General features: G+C 36.5%; 1 protein-coding gene across 1 annotated transcript in view; it reads left to right on the forward strand.

The window, feature by feature from the left end:
- Positions 1-11,422: 11,422 nt before the first annotated feature.
- The window catches only part of CCZ1 (CCZ1 homolog, vacuolar protein trafficking and biogenesis associated), a 25,193-nt gene continuing 14,619 nt past the window's right edge, over positions 11,423-21,996 (forward strand). The window contains exons 1-8 of the mRNA XM_044660160.1: positions 11,423-11,697; positions 13,283-13,380; positions 13,476-13,569; positions 14,107-14,184; positions 15,349-15,396; positions 16,125-16,208; positions 17,427-17,602; positions 20,222-20,303. Of these exons, the coding sequence (XP_044516095.1) occupies positions 11,602-11,697; positions 13,283-13,380; positions 13,476-13,569; positions 14,107-14,184; positions 15,349-15,396; positions 16,125-16,208; positions 17,427-17,602; positions 20,222-20,303 (756 nt within the window). The 5' untranslated portion in view covers positions 11,423-11,601. The remainder of the gene's footprint in view (positions 11,698-13,282; positions 13,381-13,475; positions 13,570-14,106; positions 14,185-15,348; positions 15,397-16,124; positions 16,209-17,426; positions 17,603-20,221; positions 20,304-21,996) is intronic.

A 21,996-nucleotide genomic window follows, 5' to 3' on the forward strand; every position in this document is an offset into this window, starting at 1 on the left:
TCTTCCTGACTCCAGGCCCAGAGCTCTGTCCACTTGGCCATCTAGATACCTAAAAAAAGAGAACTTATTATTTGATTCAATTGACCCATTAATTCAGACAAAATGTTTGTTTTAAAAGCCTTATATATTGACACAAACTCAAATATGGAAGTTTCAGAACTATACGTAGATCTTTCCCTAAGAGAACAGCTTTACCCTGAATACTGGAAAAAAATTCTCATCAGCCTGTCTAATCAGTCTGCTACCTGATTCTCGGTCTTAATAATAAAAAACAAAAGTGTTCCTAAAATAACTAAGCAGGGGAGATACTAGGCAAAATTTGTTTTGGGTGCCCTTCCATTTTCCCTTTCCATAAATCCCAGTCTCCACTGCCTCGTAAGACCCACCTATGCAGGGTAGGATCAGGCTTTCTTTGCTTCCTAAAAAAAGGTCTCTTTTCCTGTCTCCCTAGAGGGTTTGCTGTCTATTTAAAACAGTCTTCTCTTTAACAAAACTTTCCTATCTTGGTCTCATTTGCTCCAGGCTCTTACTAGGTTAATGAATAATCTGATAAATGAAATTATTAGTATTAATATAACAGCTCACATTTAAATAACACTTAAGGCTTTAATATGCTAATATTCCCAGAAGCATTTGGATTTTAGTATAAGAATCATGAAGAAGAAATGTCTTAATTCAAAGGTTGAATTTCAGGTCTCAGCAATCTGTGATTTGTTTTAGGGATAGAGATGACTTTTACTCTGGTATGTACATTAAACACACTATTAGTAAATCTATGAAGCTGGTCCAAGCTCTAATTGTAATATATGAAACTATTTTAAAATCACCTTAAAACAAAAGTTGACTTGAATTTAACCAATTGATGTAAAAATCAACTTAATTTGTTGAAATTAAGAAACTGAATTATAAATAATAATGTTATTCTAACCTAATGTTATACACTAGGCCGGTTTCTATTCAGAAACTGAAGTGTCAACATTTTGAAAAAGGTCTGTTAAAAATGCAAATGTGATATTATCTATTCTTGTGATAAACATAATAAAAAAACAATGAAACCTATTAGAAGACATTTTTGGGAGAGTCTAGCTTTAAGAATTAATTAAGAAGGCAAAAAGGGATAAATAAACTAGTTCCTATTTGGGTAGAGTTTGTTTATCCTTCTTATCAAGCCAATCACACTTTATTTTCTTTTAAATCCTGACCTTCCATCTTAGAATTAATACTTTGTATTGGTATCTTAGCAGAAGAATGGTAAGGTCTAGGCAATAGGGGTTAAGTGACTTGACCAAGGTCATACAGCTAGGAAGTGTCTGAGGCCAAATTTAAACCCAGGACTTTCCATCTATAGATCTGGCTCTCAATTCACTGAGCCACCTACATTTGTAGTTTTGGAAAGCCACAATGTTTCTAAGAATAAGGGCAATTTGGTCGGTCTCTTTAAAAGAAATATTCCTCTATCTTCAAATAGTTTCCCTATATATGACATATATGATAAATTATCATTAATGATCACTTCTTCATTCAAAAGGTAGAGGGTTAGTGGTCCTGGCCCCTTTTTAGAATCAATCAATTTTTTAAGTGCCTACTATGTGCCAGACACTGTGCTAAGATCTGGGGATACAAGAAGAAGCAAAAGTCCTCAAGAAGATCATCATCTATTTGGAAAGACAAGTAAATAAATATCTACAAAACAAGCTATAGATGCAAGATAAATAGAAAATAATTAACAGGGGGGACATCACAGGAATTAAGAGGAGTTAGGAAAGGCTTCCTCTTAAAGGCGAGATTTTATTTGGCACTTAGAGGAAGCTAGGAAGGTCAGTAATCAGAGAGGAGTTGGGAGAGCATTCCAAGTCTAAGGACAGCCAGTGAAAATGCCCAGAGCCAAGAGATAGAGTGTCTTGTTCACAGAACAGCCATGTATCCAGTGTCACTGGATCCAAGAGTATATATTGGGAGTAAGGTTTAAGACCCTGATGGTGAACCTATGACACACGCGTCAGTGCTGACACACATAGCCATTTTCAATAACCTGCAGCCACATGCGGCCTCATACAGAGAAGTATGGGGCCACATGCCAAGGATGAAACATTTGCTGTAGTGTAGTATAGACACTCTGTGCCAGATGTAGACCAAAACAACAGAACTCTGGCACAGAGCGTCTAGTTCTGGAACTTCCAGGCCTTTAGAGGACCTTTAACCTCACTTCCCGCCAGCAGAGCAGGGAATAGCGGAATGCTTCGGGGTATGCATCTCTGGGGGCCCTGTGATTGCCATTGCCAGCAACCACATAACCACAGCAACCATCATCCAATCTACTGTTCTGGGGTGTCATGGATTTTTAATTGACTATCATTACTGAGATAAGTGAGGGGGAGGCTGGGAGAGGCAAGGGCCTGTGCTATGGGTGCCGTTTCTCGCCATTAGACATAGTGGCAGCCATCTTAATTTACATAAGGAACGCCATCTTGCGGCATAGTGCAGACTCCATTTCACCACTATTACTGTTGTGCATTCTTATTAACCCTGTTTCTGCTTATTAACCCTGCCCTTTCCTAAAAGGCAGTTACATGTGCCATCTTGTGGTCAGTTAGGCTAATCAACCCCTAATTGCCTGCAAGGCTAATAGACTATCTATAATTCTGTCTTCTGTCACTGCCTCCCTGATGGAGAACCCAAAATAAAAAACCAAGGTTAACTAAAAAAGTGGTAGTAGCAGTAGCCAACTCTTTCAAGAGACATGGACCAAGATGTATGGCATTATAGGAAAAAATGACAGATCATTTTGCATTCTATGTACTGAAACAGTAGTAAGCAGAATGTGAAATATAAATAGACATTTTGAAATTAATTATTCCCAACTCTTGAAGAAAAGTGAGGATGAAAGGAAGGAATACATTTCTAGGGAGCTACACCTTTATAAGAGTCAATCTAATTCCATCCTTAAATTTGTAAAAGGCTCTATAAATTTAACATCTGAAAGTTTGAGCATTGCTCACTCCATAGCTCAGCATGGAAAAGCACTCAGTGAGGGAGAATTTATTAAAGAAATTCTCCTAGGATGTGCACCAGTTCTATTTCACGATATGCAGAATAAAGATGCAATTATTAAGACAATATCTGAGTTACCATTCAGTAGAAATATCATAAAAGACCAAATAATGAGACAACACAAACGTACAACATCAATTAAAGAGATATGAGTAATTGTAAATATTTTTCGATCTCTCTTGATGAAACTACTGATGTCACATCATATGCTCAGTTGGCCATTATTGGTTGATATTCTGATGCTCTCACAATGAGAGAAAAGTTGATAAAATTAGTATCAGTGCCAACAAGTATATCAGGAAGCAAAATATGTAAAGTTGTTATACAAACATTCCATGACCTAAGCATTGATATCTCTAAAGTTGTGTCAGTGACAACAGATAGGGCACCAAACATGGTGGGGAAAAAAGTCAGATTTGTCAAATTGTTTATGGAAGCTACTGGACATCTGATTGTGCCTTTTCATCCTATTATTCATCAGGAATCTTTATGTACCAAGGCAGAATTAACTGACTTAAGTGACTTAATGGCAGTTGTTACAAAAATAGTAAATTTAATAGCTCCTTGTCCCCTTCAAAAGTGAGAATTTTCTGCATTTTTACTGGAGGTTGATTCCACCTAGTGGACTGCTAATGTACAATAACGTAAGATGGCTGAGCCAAGGCAAAGTTCTTAAGCGCTTTGTGGAGTGCTTTGAAGAAATTAGGGTATTTCTTGAGGATAAGGATCTGAGAAACTTTCCTCAGCTCAATGATGGTAAGTGGGTCAACACCCTGATGTTTTTTTACAGATCTCTCTGTTCATATTAATGAACTGAATTTAAAGTTACAAGGTTTTGGCAAAAGTATTGACATTATGTTTGGATACATAAAAGCTTTTGAAGGTAAACTTAAAATTTTCAAGCGAGATGTAGAAACTAAAACTTATAAATATTTTCCTCAGGTAACAAAGTATTTTGAGAAGGCCAGTGCAGCTGTACAAAATGAAATGGAACCCTTGCATATAAAGTACCAACATGTTTTAGACTCATTACTTGACCAGTTCAGTGATAGATTTAATCAATTTAGAAGCCTAGAAAAGACCATGAAAATAATTAAGTATCCTGATGTAGTAGTCTAAAGTAGTTTGGAATTAAATGTTTTCCAATGGATGCAAATTGATGATTTGGAGATGCAACTTGCAGAATTTCAAGACAGCATCTGGGCTTAGATGTTTGTCGACTTGAGGTCAAAGCTTGAGAATCTGGAAAGGTGCTGCTTGGAAAATCAAGAGGAGTGTCACTACAAACAGGAAATTTAGAGTGCCTGGAACTGATGACCAGATACTTTTAGTACCCTGAAAAATATAGCAATGGCTTTACTCACAATTTTTCCCTCTATGTACTTTTGTGAGACCTTATTCTCACCATTAAATAATATCAAAACCAACAAAAGAAATAGATTGACAGATGAAGTTAGTAGCTCTTGCTTAGGCTTCAAACATACAAAATACCAACCTTCAATTGAAGATTTAACAGCTAAATGAATTTTCATTAGCCAATGAAATTGAGCAACAAAAAAAGTCACTAATAGGTCAGTTAGTTAAAGAACTCCCCCTCCCCATCACTTATCTTAGTACATGGCACCCCACACAGAAACCTACTGACAGATGAACAAAGAAATCACTAAGCAGGTAAGTTAAATAATTAGTATTTGGTTTATTAAATACAGATATATATTACAATTATACATTTTTGTTATTTAAACTATAAATATTGTGAAATTATGACTTTTTTCTTGAAATGACATATCACCCAAGTTATGCTCATTTTTTTGGCGAATTTTGACACACCAAGCTCAAAAGGTTGCCCATCAATGGTTTTAGAAGACTGGAAAGGTAGAATGGAATCAGGCTAGATAGTGCTATGAATGCCAAACACAGTATTTTGTATTTGATTCTGGAGGCAATAGGAATTCACTGGAGTTTATCTAGTAGGGAGGTGACATGATCAGGCTTACCCTTTAGGAAAATCACTTTGGTGGTTGAATGGAGGATAGACTGGGGTGGGGAGAGAGTTAAGGCAGATAGTCAGCAGGCAAATGCAGTAATCAAGCTATGAGGTGATAATATTCCCAGAATACTAGAGTGATGGTAATGTCAGAGGAAAGAAGGGGGCTTTTTGAAAGACCTTAATAGATGAAATTAACAGGCCCTGGCAGCAGATTGGATATGAGGGGTGAGAGATAGCAAAGAATCCAGGATGACTTATAGCTTAAGACTTGGAAGATAGTGTTGCTACAGAAATAGGGAAGAGTAGGAATGGGGGAAGGGTTTGGAGGAAAAATAATGAGTTCTGTTTGGGACATGTTGATCTCAAGATGTTTAATAATACAATTTGAGATGTCTGAAAGGCAGCTGGAGATGCCAGATTGGAAGTCAATAGAAATTGTGGCAGGATAGTTAGATCTGAGAATTATCAGCTTAGAGAGAATAATTAAATCCATTAGAGAGAATAATTAAATCCATGGGAGCTGATGATATCACCAAGCAAAATAACATGAGGGCCCAGGAAATAACCTGTTGGGGTGGTATGACCTGGAATATCTAGCAAAGGAAACAGGAGTGGTCAAATATGTAGAAGAATCAGGAGAAGGTGATGTCCCAAAAACCTAGAGAAAAGATAATATGGAGGAGAAAAGAGTGATCAATGGTATCAAAGCCTGCAAAGGTCAAGAAAAATAAGGATTGAAAAAAGCCTGTCAGATTCAACAACTAAGAGATAATTAGTAACTCTGGGGAGAACAGATTTGATAGAATGAGAGGTCAGAAGCCAGATTGCAAGGGGTTAAGAAGAAAGTGAGAAAAGAAAAAACAAAAATTTTAGGTGGCCTTTTTGAAGACTTTAGCTACCAAAGGGCAGAGGAGATCATAGGATGATAGCAGAGATGGAAGGATCAAGTGAGGGTTTTTTTCAGGATAGATAAGGTGGTGGGTATGTTTGTAAGCAACAAGAAATGAGTTTACAAGAAGAAATTGAGAATATGTGAAAGAGTGGGAATGACATGGGGGCAGTCTGTTGGAGGAAACAGGATGGAACAGGATCACTTGATCAATTTAGGGGGGTTAGCTTTGGTAAGGAGTGAGTCCAGTTCATCATGTAAAACAGGGGTGAAGGAGGAGAAAATGAAAGAAGGCACCTGAGTGATAGGAGATGAGGAAGAAAGGACAGGAAACTCATGGTGAATGGCCAAAAAAAAATTTTTTTTTGTAAAATATGTGGCGAGGTTCTCAGTTGAGAGAGTGGGGAAAGGAAAGAGACATAGGAAGTTTGAGGAAGGATGAGAAGGTTTGGAAGAGTCAATGTGGAAAGTGGGATAATGTTATTTAGGGAGGTATAGAAGGATTGTTTATTTGCAGTGAGGGCCCAGTTGAGGTTATATAATATAAATTTGTAATGTGAGAAAGGCTTCAATTATTTTCTCCAACTTCATTCAGCCCCTCACATGTAGTCAAGAAGGTACCAAATGGTGCCAAGTGTGAGGCTTGACTGGGTATAATTGGTGATATGGTAAGGGGATTAGGAATGAGAGAGAGAGAGAGAGAGAGAGAGAGAGAGAGAGAGAGAGAGAGAGGAGAATAATGTAGAACTGATTTCAGTTACCAAAGAGTCAAGATAAGTAAATAATGGGTGGCTGATGCAGAGGATATGGCCTGGGAGAGAATTGAGGGGTCAAGAGAGCAATATCATGCTTTGCTAATGTTTAGGTAAACTCCATTTAAAACATTCCCTTAATTAAGTGAACATAGAATAGGATACCTATCAGATCAATGGGAAAGGAAAGAATTAAAGACCAAGAGAGATGTAGAGAACATTACAAAATGTAAAATGAATGATTTTGACTATATCAAATTTAAAAGGTTCTGTGCAAGCAAAACCAATGTAACCAAAATTAGAAGGAAAGCAACAAACTGGGAAAAAATCTTTATAACAAAACTCTCTGACAAAGGTTTAATTTCCCAAATATATAAGTAACTGAGTCAAATTTACAAAAAAAAATCAAGCCATTCCCCAGTCGACAAATGGTCAAGGGATATGAATAGGCAGTTTTCAGATGAAGAAATCAAAACTATCAATAAGCACATGAAAAAGTGTTCTAAATCCCTCCTGATTAGAGAAATGCAAATGAAAACAACTCTGAGGTATCACCTCGCACCTAGCAAATTGGCCAATATGGCAACAAAGGAAAATGATAAATGTTGGAGGGGATGTGGCAAAATCAGGACACTAATACACTGCTGGTGGAGTTGTGAATTGATCCAACCATTCTAGAGGGCAATTTGGAACTATGCCCAAAGGACTTTAAAAGATTGCCTGCCCTTTGATCCAACCATACCACTTCTGGGTTTTTATCCCAAAGAGATAATAAGGAAAAAGACTTGTATAAAAACATTTATAGCTGCACTCTTTGTGGTGGCAAAAAATTGGAAAATGAGGGGATGCCCTTCAATTGGGGAATGGCTGAAGAAATTGTGGCATCTATTGGTGATGGAATACTATTGTGCTAAAAGGAATAATGAACTGGAAGAATTCCATGTGAACTGGAATGACCTCTAGGAATTGATGCAGAGTGAAAGAAGCAGAACCAAGAAAACAATGTACACAGAGACTGATACACTGTGGCACAATCGAATGTAATAGACTTCTACTACTAAGCAATGCAATGATCCAGGACAATACCAAGTAACTTATGAGGAGGAATGCTATCCACATCCAGAGAACTGTGGGAGTAGAAACACAAAAGAAAAACATATCATGTAGTTCAATGGGGCTATGTTTGGGGTTTAGGCTTTAAAAGATCACTCTATTGCAGATATGAATAATATGGAAATAGGTTTTTTACAATGATACATGTATAACTCAGTGAAATTCCTTGTCAGCTCTGAGAGGGGGGAGGGGAAAAGGATGGAGAAAATCATATAACAATGAAAAAATATCCTTAATTAATTAATTGCTTTTTTAAAAACTATTCTCTTGATCTACATATCTAGTGATCCTCTCATAAAAAAGGAAATAAGTTAGATTTGCCAGACCTGTACTTGCTGAAGCCATGGTGTCCCTTTGAGATCATTACTTTATTTTCAAGAAGTTTACTAACCTTCTCCTTAATAATACTTCCTAGAACTATTCCTAGAATTGAAGTCAAGCTCAATGGCCTGTAGTTTCCCAGCTCCACTCCTCTCCTTTTCAGAAACATGCAGTAACTGTTATCACTGAGGATGCGTCCTCTAAGTCATGGTGCAGACAAAGAGTAGGGTAATGTAAGGGAAAACAGAGGGAGAGGGGTAAATCATTAGATTATAATCAGATATAGGGATTTCAGAATTCTTTTTTTTAAAACCCTTAACTTCTGTGTATTGGCTCCTTGGTGAAAGAGTGGTAAGGGTGGGCAATGGGGGTCACACAGCTGGGAAGTGTCTAAGGCCAAATTTGAACCTAAGACCTCCCATCTCTAGGCCTGGCTCTCAATCCACTGAGATACCCAGCTGCCCCCCCCAGAATTCTTAAATATAGAGGTGATACATATATGGATAATGACAAGATTGAGGGTATTGCCATAATCATGAGTGACTGAGTTATGGTGGAGGAGTTACTCATGGGAGGTAAGTAAATGGAAGAACTTAGTGATTAGAGTATTTGAGGGAGAATCAATAGATATGTTCAAGTCCTCTAGTATAAGGGCAGAATTGGGGAGGAGAGAAAAATTATGAACTGGGTATCAAACATGTTAAGACAAGGGAATGACCTGAGCAGTCTATAGACAAAAGCCACCAGGATTTTAATTGGGTAGAATATATGAATAGCATGAACCTCAAAGGAAGAGAAGTAGCTGAGTGATGGAGAAACAGGGAGAATCTGAAAGTGGTTATAGGGAACAAGGAATATTCCAGCTTCCCTGCCTTAACTAGTGAGCCAAGGAGAATGAGAGAAGGTGGCCTGGGTGGCCAGGGAGATTATTTTAACAGGAAGAACCCCAGATTTCAGTAGGAGCCAGTGAATAGAAGGATTGGGAGAGAAAAAGATTTAAGATAAAGGGAAGTTTATTGCATATGGAACATGCATTCCAGAGGGCATAATGGAAAGGCTGGATGAAGCTATGATGAAATTTTGGGATAGGAAGGTTGAAAGGAATAGGAATGAGGAATCAAGTGGAAAAGGGTATGGAATGGGACTTGTATGAGGATCTACAGGAGTTTAGAGTCACCAGGATGTGAAGAGTATGATCAGATATAATTATATTTATCCTTTAGTGGAGAGCATCGTTCCTCTAACCTCAAAGGTCATGTGTAGCAGGAGATGGGACTCCTGAAGCCAAAGAATAAGTTGAAGCTGTTAAATAAAGTGGAAGATAATACCAGGAATCGCTGTGGTTTGAGGTTATGTTGAGGAAAAGTAGACAATCAAAAGAATAGGACCACTGCTTAGCTTCTATTTTGCTTCTATTTCCTCTGCCAAGAATGCCCTTTGGATTAGAAAGGCTAGAACAAAAAAATGGACTACATCCTAAGCTCCTAAAGAAACTGGCAGAGGTAAACTGCTGAGCCATTGTCAGTGATCACTTTGATGAAAAGGTACTGTGGGACTTGTTGTGAGGATTATTTAGGTATTAGTTTATATATAGTTAATGTGGACCTAGCAGGAAGGGCTAGAGAATTCCACATGGAATGGGGAAGCAGGAAGTGGCTTGCACTCTCTGAGAAGGAGTTACTGATTCCCTGGGAGACCTCAGAGCTTGTGGAGTTGCACCCTTATTCCCTGGGATCCTGGAGTGTGGTGAAGGTTGGAAGCAGAGGACATCTATCCTGCACAACAGCACTGAGTAGGGAGTGATCTGCGATCTGGTGGACAGCTTGCAGGCTCCTCTCCGTACTGGGCTGCTTTGGACCATCAGTTCTGGAGGAGTTGGTTCCTGGCATCCTGAAGATATCTCTGGACTCTACTGTGATGATTCCCATTCCAGTCCTGTTATTCTCTGGGCCCTGCCTGGCTTAGGTCTTAGTTTAGTGTAGTCAAGTCTTTCCCCTGTCCCTGTGATTTGCCCTTAGCTTGTAAGTGTAGAATCCCTTATTCCCATCCTTTATTATTGTTTCCCACATTAAACTGTTATAAACTTTTACCTGTTGTCTGCTGGTTCCATAGGCCCTTGCCTAGGTGGGCTGTGTGACTGTTGGACCTAACTGCCATTCCTATTGACAGTTAGCTCCTTGGCAGTAAACCCTGGTCTCCCTATCCTGTTTGGTCCTGTCCATCTGACATTCCTGTCTCTCTCACCCCAGTGTGAACCCACAAATAACCTCATCATTGTTAAGACTCATTCTGCTACCTTTTTTAATCACAAGAGAAAGACTAAATTACAAATCAAGTTAACTGAAAGATTGTGATTGTTGCCTTTTTTGAACTTTAAATATTTATTCTTAAGCAATGAAGCTATTCTAAGTTTCTAAGTTTATGCAAAAAGCTATTAATCATATCTGTCAATATCACTTCATAACTAAGACTGTTCTAATCTTACTATAAAAAAACCTATAGTGATAATTCCCTGAAATAAATTCTTTTCCTTCTCAGACAGATATACACAAAAATCTCCTGACTTCCAAATTCTATTCTTGTTAAGAAAGCTGAGTGATGCACTGCGAAGAACCCTGGATTTGGTGTGCTAAGTCTTCACCAACAAGAGCTCTAGGGTAATGAGAACCGAGGTACCAATCCCACCTATGCTTTGTAGTGTCTCTGTAATCTGGAGCAAGTCTTTTAACTGTTGTGGGCAGCCAGGTGGCGGGGATAAGAGTGCTAGGCTTTGAGTCAGGGAGATCTGAGTTCAAATCTAACCTCAGGCACTCCCTGGTATATGACCCTGAGCAAGTCATTTAACCCTGTTTGCCTCAGTTTCCTCTTCTGTAAAATGAATTGGAGATGGAAATGGTAAACCATTCTCATATCTGTGCCAGGAAAACTCCAAAAAGGAGTCATGAAAAATTTCACACGACTGAAACGACTAAACAACGGCCTCAGTTTCCTCGTCTATAAAATGAGAGAAGTGGCCTCAAGTTCCTTCCAGGTCTAGATCTATGGTCCTATGACTGCCTGGGATGTAAGGGTCCAGAGTATGAGGGAAAATGGAGTGGGAGGGAAGTGACTGAATTCCAGGACCTCTAAGATCCCTAGAACAACTGGGAATCTACTATCTTATGTAGCCCCGCCTCCTGGGGGCGGGGGAGGGAGGAGAAGAGTTGTCAGTTGTCTGGGAAATAGAAACTGCACAAGAAGGGCAGAAAAAGGGCGGCAGCAATTTCAGAGATAGACAAGACGAGGGGAAACTGCTTCCGGGCCATCCAAGACTTCTTCCGGAGTGGTTGTCGAAGTGAAGCGGAAGTGTCCCAGCTGGAGGAACCTGGGTTTAGAAAGAGGAGGTAGAGGAGAGAAGAGTTCGGGTCTCCCTACAAATCTCGGGCTTCCCTGAGGACGCTGGGGGATCGGGGGCTCTGGCCCTCCCCCGCTCCGGAGGCCCGGGGATGGCGACGGCAGGGGCGACTCAGGAGAAACAGTTCCCCCCAGCGCTGCTGAGTTTCTTCATTTACAATCCCCGCTTCGGCCCCCGGGAAGGAGAGGTAGTGGGGGTGGGAGGGGATGGAGGTGGGGCTAGAGGGGTTGGCGTCCGTCTGTCCGTCTTTCTTGTCAGTCTGCTGTTGGTGGAGGTGGGGATTGCTATTCGGGTCCACCCTAGGTCGAGTTGGGAAGGTGGTGGGGATCCACCGGCGTAGCTGCGGATGTGAATGAAGCGGGGACCGGCCTTATCCTGAGAGGTGCGTTTGGAGGGGAAGATCTGAGGGAACCCTAGGGGTGCTAGGCGCAAAGGATCCTTAACCTGGGATTCCTTTCCCCACGAAATCCATAAATGAAAGGGTCGTAAACTTGGAGGGGGTGGGGAATGACATCTTTATTTTCCCTAACATCTAATTGAAACTTATTTAAAATTGTTGTTTAAAAATATTCTTTTGAGGTAGCACCACTAGATTGCTACAGGGCTTAATGACAATAAAGAGGTTAAGAACCTCTGGGTTAGAGATTTGTGAACCTCTCTGGCTTAGCAGAGGGAGCATGTGACGCTGTTGACAACAAAAACATTTTCCCTTCTCTTTCCCCACTTCCTCCCCCCTCTTTTCCCTCTCCTCCCTCCTCTTCTCTTTTCTTCCTCCTTCTTCCCACCCCTCTTCCCCCCACTTGCCTCCTGCTGCTTCACCTCCTCCAAACTCGCGAAAAAACCTTAACCTGACTCGGTAGTACAAGTTCTTTCCCTTTCAGCTCAAAATCTATTTTGTTATCACCCCCACCAGCTCCTAGGACTTGTGGAGATTCTTTGGGTCGACTTCGTTATTGAAAGGATCTGTTTTTATGTCAGATCTCCTTGCTTTTGGGGGGGAATTAAGATGTATGGGAGATTTATGCCTAATGAAATTATTTGCTGGTGGGAGCCATGGGGCCATGGTGGCACTGATTTTTTTTTTTTTTTAATTTTTTTAGTTAAAATCCTGGAATCTACGAGTTTTTCAAACCTTTATTTCCAGAATAATTTTTTAAGTAACTTTTAGAGTTATTGCTGTCTCTCTGTTGTGGGTAGTCAATCTCAAACTTTTTAACGTCTTATCAGTCTTTAATGCTAATGAACCTACTATTTCTTATTTGCTGCTGCTACTACTACTTTAGGAAAGTAGATGGTATAAAACTGGTGTAAGGATAGCTATTGGACCTGTAATTTCATTGGTATTAGAAAATCCTTCCACCAAATTAGATAGGCACCTTCCTTGCAACTTTGAAGTGGTCACCTGGACCATTGAGGGGTTCAAATGACTTGCAGGATCACACAGACAGTATATGTTAGGTATATTTGAATCCACTCCTTCCTCTCAGTTCGCTAAGCCAACACAGCCTCTTAAAATTGAAATAAAGAAAACAAAAATTCAGAGTTGGTGGTGATTTTGTAGGAGATTTTGTGTTCCTGTTTTCTGATAAAATAAGAATAAATTCAATATAGGCTTGTGATAACTACTAACTTAACCTTTGTATGTGTTGAGAGAAGGATTATTGGTAATGGAGCCTATGGCTTTGCTTTTCATTTCAAAAGTTGATATTCAGCTTTACTTTTTCAGAATCAAACTTTTTTCTGTAGATGAGATCTGTCTGTTTTTTTTTTAGGAAGAAAAGAAGATTCTGTTTTATCACCCAAATGAAGTGGAAAAGAATGAAAAAATTAGAAATGTTGGATTATGTGAGGCTATTGTACAGTTTACAAGGTAATTTTTTTCTTTGTAAATATCCCATTTCACAGCTCACCAAATTCTTAAAGCTGTCTTAGAAAATTGTCCCAAATTTTTTTTATCCTTTTTAGGACCTTTAGTCCATCAAAACCTGCAAAATCCTTACACACACAGAAGAATAGGCAGTTCTTCAATGAACCAGAAGAAAATTTCTGGATGGTCATGGTACTTAATACACAATGTATATCTTTCTCTAATATATTTATGGTATATTTAAAATTTGAAGCATATTCCACTTAATGTTGATGATTGATTCTATAAAAGCATGATGTTAGGTGGACACAAATTTACCATCATCATTTAATTCTGTGAGAACAGTGTCATGTTATAAATGGGCTGTCGGTCAAATAACCTTATCATGGTGGGATTTGCAAATAATGTATTGATGCTGTTATTATGATACAAATATTCAATGCAACCTTATTTGGATTATGCCTGCAGATAACATTTATAGAGTTAAGATATTATAGAAATCTGGTTGTTGTGATACTATCGAATTAACAATAAGGTTGAATGTGACTTTAAAATATTAAGCAAATTTCTAATCAATGTATGTATTTGTCTTTCTGTCTATTTTGATAAATCCTAATGGGTTTGGGTATGGCAGTATGTTTAACAAATAAAAAAAAGTTACAGGAATTACAGTAGAAGTAAGCAATCAACCTATGTGTTAGGTAATTTAATTTTTTTCAAATTATGTAGGTTGTTCGGAATCCTATGATTGAGAAACACAGTAAAGATGGAAAACCAATTGTTGAATACCAAGAGGAAGAGTTATTGGTAATTGCAACTTTTAAGTTCATTAAATATCATAAAAATATTACTCAGTTGCAAGGATTATTAAGTAAGAAATTTAAACTAGGTCATTCTAACATCAGCTTCTCAGTGCAAATTGAGATTTCTCATAATACACATAATTATCATTATATAGTATCTTTTTAGTTATAAAGCACATTACATTTATTTTTTCGTTTGATCCTCACAGCAACCCTAGGAGATAGGTAATATAAGTAGAAGAATAGGGTAGCATTTAAACTTGTAATTTCACTGGTATACAGAGCTTCCAGGTGAGAAAATTCCTTTTACCAATGCAGGTAGACTTTTCTATAATTTATATTCTTAGACAGTTGCTTAGAGTACCAAAAGATTAAGTGATTTGTCTAAGGTCACTCAGCCTGGGGATTTGAACCCAAGTCTTCCTATTTTCCAGGCCAACTCTTTACTGTAGCACTATCTTTTGCTGTAAGAAGTAAAGTAGTATCCCTGTTTTACAGATAGGGAAACTTGAGGCTCAGAGAAGTTATGACTGGCTAAAGACAAGACAACTAGTAATTAATTTGATCTAGTATTTGTATTTAAATCCTCTGACCCCAAGTTCAGTTTTCCTTACATTACTAATTAAAAGCAATCCTTTTTTAAAATTGTCCCTGATATACTTTCAAGTGCTAAACACAGCTCCATGTTTGTAATAGGTACTTAAAATTGTTAAATTGAATGAATATTTCATAAGCTCCTTTCATATGGCAAAGATACCTAGAACCATAATGTTTAAAGGTAGCCTACAAGGTCATTAATCTATGAATTTGAAAGAAAGTATCTTTTACTTTCCATATTTAGCTACCATGGAACCAAGTTTGCTTATTTATTTACTTATTTTTTAACCCTTACTTTCTGTCTTAGTAGCAACTCGAAGATAGAGGGACATGGGTTGGGCAGAGTTAAGTGACTTGCCCAAGGTCACACAGCTAGAAAATGTCTGAGGTCAGATTTTAACCCAAGACTTCCCAATTCCCATCTTGGTCTTCTATCCCACTGTGCAATTTAGCTGCTTCTCTGGGACCAAGTTTATAAGAATCTAAATGCTGGACAAAAAGTGTCAGTGTTGAGAGGGTATGTTTTTCTTTATCATCTTGAGATTTAATCTGCATTTTTTTAAAATTATAGGACAAAGTGTACAGCTCTGTACTACAACAATGTTATAGCATGTACAAGGTAAGTTTAATCATGTTTAGAACTTAGAGATAGTTATACTCTTTTAGGTAGTGACTGTTGTTAAAATAGAACATAATTACCCCCTTTGATAGCAATAATAGCTAATAACTTTTCTATGTAACTTTTAAATTTTGAAAACCATTTTACATGTTATCTCTTTTTATCTTTACAACAACCTAAGAGGTAGGTGCTATTATTAGCCCCATTTTACAGATGAGGAAACTGACCGAGTGGTTAAGTGACTTGCTCAGGGCCATACAACTAGTGCGGCAGGACTAAAACTCAGGTCTTACGCATTCCAAATCCAGGGTTCTTCGCAGTGCATCACTCAGCTTTCTTAACAAGAATAGAATTTGGAAGTCAGGAGATTTTTGTGTATATCTGTCTGAGAAGGAAAAGAATTTATTTCAGGGAATTATCACTATAGGTTTTTTTTATAGTAAGATTAGAACAGTCTTAGTTATGAAGTGATATTGACAGATATGATTAATAGCTTTTTGCATAAACTTAGAAACTTAGAATAGCTTCATTGCTTAAGAATAAATATTTAAAGTTCAAAAAAGGCAACAATCACAATCTTTCAGTTAACTTGATTTGTAATTTAGTCTTTCTCTTGTGATTAAAAAAGGTAGCAGAATGAGTCTTAACAATGATGAGGTTGTTAGAGGACAGTGAAAGGTCTTAAAATTTGAAAAAAAATGATATATTTCTGTCTTTTAAACCATTAGCTTTTTAATGGTACATTTCTGAAAGCCATGGAAGATGGAGGTGTCAAAGTTTTAAAAGAAAGATTAGAAAAATTTTTTCATCGGGTAAGTTTTATGGCTTTTGTTTATACTTTTTTTTTAATGAAGTTTTGATATATAGATCACTTTTTGTCTTAAAAACATAAATCTTAAATGTCCATATAATCAAATATGGTAGCACAGATCTGATGAGAAAATTCTTTAGATCTAATTTCATATTGTTTTCATATGTCAGAGAACCATGCAGATTAGTCATGGAAGATCAGATCTCTGGAAATCATCCAGTTCTGACCTAGTCCACCTGTATTCAAAACAGAAGGTGGTCAATGTCTTAACTCACCGAAAATTCTTCAAGTTGTTGTATTTTGATTTCTTTTTTATGTGTTGATCCTATTTAGTAAACTGATATCTTTGCTGAAAATGGGAACTTAGAACTAAACATTTATAATATCCTGCCAAGTGATATAATTATCATACTCATCTATATATCTTTCATACATATTCATCTCTTTTGAAATTTCAAAATTGAATTGAAATTGACCTCTTTTGAAATTCACTTTATGATTGTTTTCAAGTGATTGTTCTCAATTATTTTCTTCTCCAAAACAGTTTTTGATATGTTTTGAAGGGTTCCTTTTGTTTTTGCTTATTACATGATGACATACTTCACATAATCCACAATTATGAAGATTAACTCTAAAAATGCCCTTGGGCTTTGTCCTAATTCTCATTTCCTTATTGCTAATCCATATACTATCCTCTTTTAACCTAGTCTAATCTAATCTGTTATAGTATATAATGGCACCTTTTAGCTGTCCAGAGAAATAGAATGTTGATCTCTAAAAAGACTCCACTTTGAGGAAGCATTAACTTAAGGAATTTAGTACTTTGAAAGAAAACAACAAAATACTAAATCTTTATGAGTAAAATGTGAATATTAGCACATGTTATTAGTTCATCACATGTATGGTAAGATGTACATTTTGAAGTCTGATCCACACTCCATATAGTAACTTGAAGTCACTGACTCACTGGGAAATTTAGGGATTAAAAAACTTTTATGTCATTATTTATGTATCAAGATATTGCTCTAAATTTTAATGTAGTTCCTTTGCTTTGCTAATAACACTTTATTTTGTTCCAGTAGCACCAAAAGGTTATCCTTAAACAAACATGAATATAACGAATATTCAAAAACATTTTTTTTTGTTTTAGTAGTTGTGCTAATGTCAGAGATTTAGTTTAATATTAGTAAACTTTTTTTGCTTTATATTTTCCCTGTAGTATTTGCAAACCCTGCATCTACAATCATGTGACCTACTTGACATTTTTGGTGGAATCAGCTTTTTCCCTTTGGATAAAATGACTTACTTGAAAATCCAGTCCTTTATTAATAAGATGGAAGAAAGCTTGAATATAGTTAAATACACTGCCTTTCTCTATAATGATCAACTCATCTGGTAGGTATTCTCCAAGTCTTGGAACTTAAAAAAGCAGCTTAAAAAAAATTTTTTTTTCGGATGTGTGTTGCTTGTACACGCAAAATTTTGGAATTTTTTTTACTCTTTCATTTTGGTGGATTATTTTATAGCCCCGGCACATTTAAGATAAAGATAAATTGCTGTCATTCATTTATTTCGTATCAGTTTTTATCTCTTTCCTCTTTCTTTTAAGTCATTACTATATCCCCATGATTGGTTTACTCTTACTTTTTATTTCTTTTTCTTTCTGTGATCTTCATGAGGATAGTTTTTACAACACCAAATTTGTATTTCTTGCATTAGTCCATTTTAATATTATCACATTTGTTGATGTTACCCCTTCCTGCCTTCTTTCTGCTATGGCTTACACTTAAAAACATTTCACCCAAAAAATGATGTCAAATTCTTTATCCTGCTATTCAGGGTGCAGATCATTCATGGGAATTCTTACAGTATCCAGCTCATTTTTTAATCATACATATAATAAAAAAATTCTCTACTCACTTAAAAAACTTAAAATTACATGCATATTAAAGTGAAATGTGAATTACTCGAATATCAGGAAGTATATGGGTAAATAATTTTTTTCTTGTTTATGAGCCAAACTGCAAAAACAAAACAAAAATACCAGAGGAATAGATTATTTAACTTATAGAAATTCTAAATAACAAGAAAGGCAAATAAATACAATTACTAAGAAAAGACTAATTAAATAATTTTCTCGTTTTTATAAGTTATTGTTTCAAAAAAAGAGAGAGAGAAATTGAACTGAGGGGTAAACCAATGAGTGATCATTACTGGGACAAAATGGAATAAAGAGGGCCTAATGTCCTAAAGATTTACAGAGAACTTAAAGAATGTGAAATACACTGACCTCCCTCTCCTATATGTAAATAAATATCTTTTCAGTGAAGGGTAACAGAGTGAAATAAATTTGCACTCATGTGGAGATGAAAAAAGACAGAAGAAGTTGGAGGTTCATTTCCACCTAGCCTAAAGGTAAACTGTGGTTGTATTTCTGGCAGAACTGCATCCCACCCCATGAAAAGGAATAAGAGATAGGATGACCTGGTATTAGGAAAAGAGGGTGAAGTAAGGTAAGGGGCTTTTGTGACTTGGGAGCCTTATTTATAACTTGAAAAAGAGTGTTTCCCTTTGCTTGTCATGTTTCCATTTGACATCATCTTTAGTTACACTTGATTTTGGATGGGTCTTTTTAAAGTACTTTTTTTTAGTCAATCAAATAGTATTTATCACCATAGAAAAGGTGAAGAAATTAATACAGTATTTCATTAAAAGCTGCATGAAATGCCAGTTAAACAAGAAAAAAATTATTTACCCATATACTTCCTGATATTCGAGTAATTCACATTTCACTTTAATATGCATGTAATTTTAAGTTTTTTAAGTGAGTAGAGAATTTTTTTATTATATGTATGATTAAAAAATGAGCTGGATACTGTTGTACATGAACCACTGATAAGAGTCAGAATTATTTCAGCCTTCCAGTATAGGGTTTGCACTCAGGTTGTTGTTGCTGTTATTTTAATTGGTAATCAAGACTAGCATTTGATCTTGAAGACAATCCCCAAAGGGAGAATCAGCATTTTTTTAAAAATAAATTGAGTAATCTGATAGCTTCACAAATACTCAATTTAATTGCCTGTTCTTAAGTTTCCAATTTTTATTCAAATAAACAATGTTGACATTTTTAAGATCTAAAAATCATTGCCTACTTCATGTTCTGTTGTATGGTTTGACAGAAAATTTCCTGGTCCTCTAACTCTACTACCATACCTACTTGTCATTTTTTTATTCTTTTTGATGCCTATTGGAGGAAACCATAAGAGAAGGACCTATGTTTTCCTTTATTTTTTCATCTTAAAATCAAAAGTTATTTTCCATCTACTTGGATTAATTTTGCAATCTGTCCTTAGATTCATAGGTTGTTGCCAAAGCTGATGTGACTATGAAATCAATATTAAAAACTTTTTTCTTAACACTTGTATTTTCAACTTGCATCTCTGTTCTTTTCTTCTCTTGTTGCTTAGAAAAATATTTTTGACTTTTGTATATGTCTAACTTCATTTCCAGAACCCAAGAAGTATTAGTATATAGATTTCCCTTCCTCTAGGAGCTATAGATATACTCATGTAGAAAGTAAGGCATTTACATTTAATACCAACTCATTTTACAAACTAAATGTCTTTCTTTCTGTACCTTAAATTAAACTCTTTTTAACAAAGACCCAAGAGGACCCTATGTGTAGTATAAACAAGGCAGCAAACTTATTTAGTGCTTACTATGTTCTAGGTATAAGATGAATTGATTTGAACTTTCCTTTACTTAAATAATATATGATGCAAGAATAATCCAGTTGTCTTTAAGAAAATGGGGTATAGACCTATTTTGAAAGACAGATTCAATTTGCTGTTTTCTTTTTGGACTATGATCTTGTGATCTCTTAGTCATCAGGAAGAAATGTTTTTTTGTGAGGTATGAAGGAAAAATTGAAGAACTCTTTTGGGGCCAAGGCAGTAGAAAGATAAATGGATGATTTCAAAGCTTTAACTTCTGTTTTTCCCCTAATAATTTCAGGAGTGGATTAGAACAAGATGACATGAGAATTTTATATAAATACCTCACTACTTCTCTATTTCCAAGACACATCGAGCCTGAGGTATGGGTACCATAACATATTTTGCACTTTTTGCTATTATCCCATTTTATTTTATAGTGTTGATCATTTAAAAATTTAGTAATACAAAATAGTTATTGTATATATGGCAAGTTGCCACGCCCCTGACAAAACTAGTTATCAGAAAGACATGATGGTGATGCTATTTTGTGAAATGAACTGTACATTGATTCTGATGTTTAACAGTGAATTTGTTAGTTTTGGTTTTTTTAAACCAAATTCTGTCTTAGAATCAATATTCTGCATTGGTTCTAAGGCAGAAGAGCAGTAAGGGTTAGGCAGTGGAGGTTAAGTGACTTGCCTAAGGTCACACAACTAAGAAATGTCTGGGGCTAGATTTCAACCTATGTCCTCCCATCTTTAGACCTGGCTCTCAATCCACTGAGCTACCCAGCTGCCCCCTTGTTAGTTCTTTAATGTCTACTACCGTTTCACCAAGTAGAGAATAATTTATGAATGATCAAACATTTAATGGTGTTGTCATATTGCCTTTTTTAGCTTTTGTACTCTCTTCAGCTTCCAGATATGCAGTCACGAACATTCATGTAGTATAAAGCAGTTATGCTATAAACATGGCATATATTCTAAGTGTTATAAATAAAAGAAAGCAAATACACCTAAACTCTAAGGAGATTTAGGTCCTGGTTTAGGCAAGACATAAAGACATAACAGCTATCCGGTACTGCAGATTTCTGTGCTCTCTATATAAAGCCTCCATTTTGGCTTAGTCTCTTTTTTTTTTTTTTTTTAAGGTCATGAATTTTAAAAGTAAGAGTTTATGTCAGCATGAGGGAATAGAAGCAGGATTTGAAAGGGGATTCCAACATTACACTTGAATAATTTCCAGACATTTCACTTTTTGCTCCTTTGTACACCCATTAAAAATAGATGAAAACATGTATTCCTTAAGGAATGTAAATGAACACATTCTTCATCACATATAAACAATTTAAAAAGCATTTTGTGGGGAAGTTCATACTTGTGATCCCCAGGTGCCAATGATATTGCTTATGCAGCACAAAAATCAGAATTTAAGTTAATAAAGAAGCAGCATACCACAGTGAAAAGTGTCATGTGAATTTGGAGTCATAGCCTGCATTTATAACCTATATGACCTTGAGCAAGTTCCTTAACATCTCTGGGCCTAATTTCCCTTGTCTGTAAAATGAAAATATTGGCATTGATCACTTCTGAATTTTTTTCCAACTCTGTTCTCATAAGATGGTAGATTTAGAGCTGAAAGGGTTCTCAGAGACTATTGAGCCTAATCTTTTCATTTTATAGAAGAGGAAGCTGAGGCCCAGCAAAGAAAAGTGACTTGTGTCCAGGTATTGACAGAGGCAGAATCTCCACCACCATCCCCCCATTGGGATTTGAATCCATGTCTTCTCACAACAAATCTAATGTTCTTTCTACTCATGCTACCCCAGGTGTCTGTGATTTTTTTTATGACTTTAATTACTGCTCATTTTTATTCATAAACGAGTAGCCAAATTAAAATTTGGATTATAGGATAGAATAAGATTAAATTCATGAAATGCTTCTAAGTGCCTATTATGTGGTACAAGACACTCTGATAGGCCCTGAGCATACCTGCCTTGAAGGAGCTTACATACTGGGGAATCTCTCACACACACACACACACACACACACACACACACACACACACACACAC

This window comes from Gracilinanus agilis, chromosome 1 (genome assembly GCF_016433145.1).
Source record: "Gracilinanus agilis isolate LMUSP501 chromosome 1, AgileGrace, whole genome shotgun sequence".
In the NCBI taxonomy this organism is placed as follows: Eukaryota; Metazoa; Chordata; class Mammalia; order Didelphimorphia; family Didelphidae; genus Gracilinanus; species Gracilinanus agilis.